Source organism: Sinohyriopsis cumingii, chromosome 15 (genome assembly GCF_028554795.1).
Source record: "Sinohyriopsis cumingii isolate HCF-2022 chromosome 15, ASM2855479v2, whole genome shotgun sequence".
NCBI classification, from domain to species: Eukaryota; Metazoa; Mollusca; class Bivalvia; order Unionida; family Unionidae; genus Sinohyriopsis; species Sinohyriopsis cumingii.
The window spans coordinates 31,710,669-31,717,900 of record NC_142975.1 but is presented as its reverse complement, the minus strand read 5'-3'; the positions used below and the strand labels follow the sequence as shown (position 1 = coordinate 31,717,900).

Here is a 7,232-nt window from a genome sequence, read left to right as displayed (position 1 = left end):
CTTTTAGAGTGTATCGGGAACGACCGCACACGTACGATTTTATGTCCACTGAACTGAAGGTTTACAAATTCCTTGGTGATTTGAAATTTATTATAAATGTATATTCAAAGATATATGAAACAGGTCTTAATAAATACAAATCTTCATTCATGTATTATTGCAGAATTTATCTTTACTACTGAAAGAAAAAGATCCGTTTCCAAATATAATTTAAATTATTTGAATAACTTTACAAGTAAACTATTTATTTTTAATTTCGTCGATTGGTAATAAATATACATCCAATGATACAGAATGAAAGAATGTTCGAATCCTGTGATGCATACATTTTGTCATGTTCAGATAATACCTTTACCAGCGGAATACGTCTCCGACTTTTAGGGAATGTTCTCCCTGTGTGTGTATATATGATAATTTAAAGAATGTATATATTTTACCTATATCCTATTCTTTACCTTGTTTTTTTTTTCTTGTAGTATTTCATGTTTACCTTTATTCGGTAACCTTTATCTCCCTAAAAATAGTTTTGAAATTCTTTTTTATTTCCAGTTGTAGAACGTAAACGACTTTAACCTGCAGCATATAGCGAGTATTGTGCCGATATTAACTCGAGTACAAACGAATACATAGAAATTGTTTAAGGGCAACTATTGAGACGTTAAAAGAAAAAAGATTTGCTAGATCACACCAGGTTTCTAAACACTACATTGTATTGAAAATCCAAGTCCTTCAGTCGAATCACGAGTTTGTTCAATGACGCATGTATTTGTTCTGAACATCTGAATTGTAATTAACGTAGGTTTTATTTCCTTAGGCAGTGTGGACAGACTGGAAGTAAAATAACCAGATGTAAAAAAGAAGTTAATTTTTATCAGCATTTACAAATTAACTGAAACGTGTGTACCTTGGTATTTGATACGACATAGGAAATACAAGAAGTACATCCTTTGTGCGCGCATATGAATAAAAGTTAATTATTCCATTGCTTTGTCTAATTGTATAAAATAAAGTGGAAAAATCAACAAATACCTTGCCCCCAATGCAATAAAAAAATGAACTTCAAAAATTTATTTCAAATCGTACATTTCTGAATAACAAAATTGTTGAATAGCTTGTATCGCTGCTACAACGAAGACGAAATTTTAAACATGTTACTGAATGGATTACACTTTTTAAACAGAAATAGCTAATGTGCAATAAAAATGGGTAGTTCTTCGAAGTTTATATTGGTTGCAACGTATTTCGAGTTTATTTAATTAACGAATTTAAAACTAAGCGGCTTCATGAAGATCTCTGGCAAGTACATCTGTTTGTCTATCTATCTATCTCTCTATATATCTGTCTGTCTGTCGATCTATCTATTTATCTATCTATCGAATTATATGCAATAATCACTAAATACTTACATAAGAACGTGTGTCAGTATATAGTACAACTATTTCCCACTTATTTTCAGGTTAGCATTCATACAGAAATCTGAAGACTTCAAGTTTGTACCGATCTCTGGGGAAATATTTGGATGATATTATCACAACTGAGACAAAGATTACATGCTTCTAATGGAGACATACATGTTTCAATCAAATGTATTCTAACGGGATACTAAATTATGTGGTATGGAAAGAGCATGCGTCCCGCGACACGTTTATTATACTACCTCTACTTCTTCTGAGTAATTGATTCTGCATACGGATCAACGAAACGTTAAGACAGTTACAATTCAAGACAAACGGACTTTATATAATTAGACAACAATTCTTACGAGACTTTTGTATGGTAATTGAATCACACTTTACAAGCAGTACTGTTGAGTAAATTGCTTTAAAACTAGACATGATTCCATATTAAGGGAGTAGAGAGATTCAGGGAAGATAGAATCTCATGTATTAAGGGAGTAGAGAGATTCAGGGAAGATTATATCTCATATATTAAGGCAGTATCCGTTCTTCTTTTGATAGACTAAAGTTTCCAGCTTATAACAAACCTGCATCCAGCTTGCTGTATTCCATAAATTAAAACAATATTTTTATCTTGTGACAAACTGATGTAGTGTTTGGATTGTATTCTCTTCTTCAAAATAGACACGTGGTGAATTACAGACTACTTTCGAAGACTAAAGGTCATAAAGCATGGAGGATGGACGTCAATGAGTGGACAACGCTTTTTCCTAACAGCAGTATCTTCGAGAAGCATTTTAACTATTTGACAACGGAAGCTTTGACACGGAATATTATGGCAATCAGCCGCCATTATCTGCCTTCGGACTCTTTCTATCCTGGAGCTGAAAAGCAGGAAAATGACATCCCGGTAGGTCAACTCACGACTTCCCTCGAAAGTACTCCAATTATAACAGCCGATTACGGTCAAACAATTTCAACCGGAAATGATCAAATGCCGAAGACCGGAAGTGTTCTAATAGGTATTTTGTTATTCTTCTTCGTGATTCTTACTATAATTGGAAACGTCCTTGTCCTTTTGGCAGTATTTTTCCACGAGAAGTTGAGAACGGTTTCAAATATGTTCATTGTATCACTGAGTATTGCAGATCTTTTAGTAGGGATTGTAGTAATGATTCCCGCTACGTTGAATGAAATATTCAGAGAGTGGATATTTCTTAAGGGTTTCTGCTCTGTGTGGGTAGCATTTGACGTCATGCTCTGCAGCGCCTCCATCTTGAATGTGTGTTTGATAAGTTTAGACCGCTATGTCGCTATAATGTCTCCTCTACGATATCATCTTTTGATGACCCACAAACGAGCCTTAATCTTATTAGCCGTTACATACACGATGTGTATCTTAGCATCATTTGTACCAGTGGAGACGGGGTTACATAACCCTGCATTACCAAATTTGGAAAACCTGACTTTACTCAGTGACAAGCCACAGTGTGTTTTTATTCCCAGCATTCCTTTCGTTGTCATAGTCTCTACAGTTACCATATTGCTTCCAATTGTTGTGGCTTTTGTTTTATATTATCGAGTCTCGAAAGAGGCAAAGAGACAAGCATACTTCGCAGGAATACTCATCGTACCGTCAAAGGTTCTGTTAGGAAAGGAGATGTCGGCAAAACACGTTCGCGAGCCATTCACAAGAAAAGCGACAATAACCCTCGGTATTATAGTGGGTGCTTATGTTGTGACTTGGGCACCATTTCTAGTGACGAACATGACCGATGCCATTTGTCGCTGTGTTCCTGTTGAACTATTTAAAATCTTTGTTTGGCTTGGTTACTGCAACAGTCTTATTAACCCTGTTATATATCCGCTCTTTATGAGGGATTTCAGGAAAGTATATGTCACGTTTCTTCAGAAATATTGTCCCTTCAAGAAAAGACTTAAAACGGTGAATAGCAGGAAAGTTTTCTTCAAAGAAACGGGAATGACAAGGGGCTAAGTAATTTTACTGTGAACTAGGCAGTCTTTTCCCTCAAAATTACCGTTTTGTTGTGAAAAAATATTGATACAAAAAGCAACGCAAATATCACTAAGATTATTTTTGTATTATACAAATGGTACTTAATTGTAATTATAGAGAGTATGAATTAAACAAGATATATTTAATCCAGGGAAAGAATTTGTTATGGTTTTCCAATATATATGTGTATGTATGTGTGTGTGTGTGTGTGTGTGTGTGTGTGTGTGTGTGTGTGTGTGTAATTATCCAGGCATAAATTAAATATATCTAAGTACGATAGAAACTTTATCATAAACAGCTGGCACACAATAATAAGGAAGATAATAAATTAATTTCAACCAAATGGCGGGGTGGCGGGGGGGGGGGGGGGAACGAGTGGCCGAGTGGTCTAAAGCGCTCACCGTTACTGATCACTGCCATATCACCTCTGTCTGCGTGGGTTCGAGTCTCGGGTTCGGCCTATGTGGGGATGTGAGAAAACTTGCCAGTGGATCTTTAGTTCTTTCTGGTTTTTTCCTGGGTTCTTCCTCCACCATTAATACTGGCCGCCACGTAAAGCCTATCTTGTGCTGAAAAGTGGCTATTGTGCCATTTAAATGTAATCGGGTTATCCATATATGTACTAAATGGTTCCAAAATAAACACAAATAAACAATAAATGGGGAGACAACTGAAACATTGCTGAAGTAACCTGAAAACCCAGTATGGTCATCTACTTACTCATAGAACGAATCCTATATCCTACGTCACGAACATGCTGAATACATCGGTCTTTTTGGCAGTAGCTGTATCTGTCAGCCAAACGTAGCTATTGGTTGAAGTGTCTGAATAAATAAGAGCCTCACCCCCACGCCAGTGACAAGAAAAATCAGACCAGGTAAATATCCACTCCATTGTCTTTGGTAATCTACATAGTTTTTGGGAAACATCGTTTTTAGTAGAATATGAGGCAGCAAATTGATTCTTATCTGACGCTGCAAGAAGAAAAAAGAAACAAAAATATGTTCCATTGAAGGCAGGAGAGTTTGAAGTAAGAAAAGGTTTGCGAAAACGATGTAACACGCCAACGACTAAAGTAGCGCTTACCTTCTTTGACTTTCTTTCTTGTCTGGGTGGATCTGATTTCTTCAAACACATCGATTAATTGTTTAGATCGCCTGAGATTTAAAGTTAGTGCAGAAATGTCTGAAATTAAATAAATGTCCGTGACATACCAAATAGCTACTGGCGCTAATAAAAGACGCATGTTACCGCTTAAAGAAGTGAATCTGGGCGATAGTAGAAGTGGGTGGGTGGGTGGAGGAGAATAGTGGTCAAAATATTTTGAGACACATATTAATTGCTCTAGTTAGTCCAGACCATTTAGTTTATTTATATGTGCTCCTGATTGAGATACAAAGAAGCTGGGTTCGTCTTTCTACTGAGAGAGTTATAATGTGCGTATTTCTTCCCATTACCCTTTTCTTTTATGCTACGTTTATTTACTTCATAAGCGGCCTCGGTGACTCAACGGTTAGTGTGCTAAATTGGCCATCAACATGGCGCGGGTTCGAATCGTACTATATGATCAGCTCGGTACAGCTATCGTGGTGTATCCCTGTATCCACTTAAATTGACTCTCAAAGATATAACCCTGGTTTGTTGTTGTGACGTGAGGGAAGCATCCAAATCAACAATATCTTTACCCACATAGAAGATTCCTTACTAGTATGTTAGGTTGAGTTATTTATGAGAAAAGATTTGTTTTTAGAACAAAAAAGATCCTGAAAAGTTAAATTCAGATCAGCTAGTCACAGATTGCTCGTCCATTCCATATCCCCGATTTCTGAATAGGCAACAAAAGGGGCATTGTGTTTTCAGTGGTTTGACCTTAAAACGTTGAAGGATGACCAGGGCTCACTTTTGTTTTCACATTTCAAAAGGACTAATTTTATAATACAAAATTTGCCAAGGTAATTATCTCTCTCACAAATAACAATAATAGTGTTTTACTCAATTCGAAAGCTATTTTTATATCATTATCTTCTTAAGAAGAAAAATGTATTAAATCCCTTAAATTCAGTTATGTTTTGTTGTTGTTGTTGTTGTTGTTGTTCCAGACATCATGTACCACGTATAAAGTTCTAATTACTAAAAATTATATTCGGTCGAATTTGTGAAATGATTTATATGCCATAGTTTTAGAGAGAAGAAATAAATAATATACTTGGTATAGATTTCTGTTTTTACTGGAGTTGAAAATAAAAATTTCTTTAATTTTAGTAGTAACCGTTCGACGTTTTATTTTTAAATGCTTTAACAATTGTAGATAACAAGAAACATGTTACATGCTGACACATTATGTCATACCCTTGGTGGTATGGATTGCACCTATGTCGTCCTGATTCCAATACGCCCAAGGAAAAGGAGACAGCGCATTGGGAATATTGTTTCCAGTCTAGAGGTATATAAATAAAGGTTTACGTAATTTTCGAAAAATGAGTTATACTTAGTTTTGACGTCGGTCACCACTCCTGTTTCGACAAACATTTACATGCATGTGGAAAATTTAATTTTTACTTAAAATACATTTGAAAACGTCGCCTTTTGAAGTTTAATTAAATTCAACCTATCTGGGTACTTATCAACCTACTTACCTCATTATATATCTTTATGTAGGTTGGTGGGTGGGTGGGTGGCTAAGGAATTCTGTCTTATATCATTTCTTTCTTTCTTTGATCTATATGTCAACATATCCAAACTTAAATGATAATAGATTTTTTTTTAAAAAGTTTTATAAGTTTAGACATTGTAGTCTGCTGGCAAACGAGAATATGGTTTATTTATTAGGGAAAAGTTGTAAAGAAGCATATATACGGATTTTTTTTATATAAAACAAAATAATTTGTATGCACGTTATACTTTTAAAGAATTTGTTCAATTTCAAAATCCGAGTATGTATTGAATTTGAAAGGATATAAATAACTAGTGTACTGTTGTTTTTTTTTTATAAAAGCAGAACTTGATGAAAAAATAACACAATCCGATAATTGTGGATATTGAAATCAAAATTATTGAATAACAGACATATCGAAAAATAAATAACAAAATAAATTACATTTAGCAGATACTCAGCATCGGCTGTAAAAACATACAAGCTAAATTTCGTTAATATCAATTATACCTGAAGCTTCCGGAGAGCTAAAGTTAGAACCGAGAACCCGGCATAGCTTTGTAACGTATAGTTCATGTTCCTGAAATACGTTTTTGATTTAACTGTGAATCTAATGACTCTGTTGTGTATCAATCGCTGATTTCATAGACGTGATAAGAGCTTGAACACAAACGAAAGTTAGAGACACAATCTGAACTTTGAACAAGACTTTATTTATAAAGTCTTTATATCTTGTCATGTTAAAAATGTTGAAATGCATGTGAAACTGAAACAGTATACGCTTGTGAAAGGGCCGAAACGTTTGTACATAGAATCAAAAGAAATATTTGGATTTTTTCTTAATACAAGCAATATGTAATTAGCGTCTAAGAAATCGTCCTTTTTATGAAGCAAAAATACAAGAATACAAATATTCAAAATTATTTTCGGATGAACCGATATTAAAGTTTAAATCCTATCGACAATGTAAACTCAGGCAACAATTTTATAAAGAATGTGGAATAAATAATCGGGAAAATATTTTTGTCAGGAATTGCTGCGTGTATAAAAAAGTTTTAGAAGAAATATTTAAATTTCTATTTCAAACTGGTTCAGACATGCCGCTACAGGGATATTTTATCGAAAACGTTCCACCAAAACATCCACTATTTCTCTTTGAATGCAA

At 34.6% G+C, this 7,232-nt stretch overlaps 1 protein-coding gene across 1 annotated transcript; it reads left to right on the top strand.

Moving 5' to 3' along the window:
* Positions 1 to 2,379: 2,379 nt before the first annotated feature.
* On the top strand, positions 2,380 to 3,393 carry LOC149781504 (5-hydroxytryptamine receptor 6-like). The gene has a single exon (XM_089934977.1). The coding sequence runs from the start codon at positions 2,392 to 2,394 to the stop codon at positions 3,391 to 3,393; it is 1,002 nt and encodes a 333-aa protein (XP_089791103.1). The 5' UTR covers positions 2,380 to 2,391.
* Positions 3,394 to 7,232: the final 3,839 nt, after the last annotated feature.

What these genes read in the sequence shown, in the direction of transcription:
- LOC149781504 (XM_089934977.1), top strand. Translation starts at nt 2,392, where the DNA reads ATGCCGAAGACCGGAAGTGTTCTAATAGGTATTTTGTTATTCTTCTTC.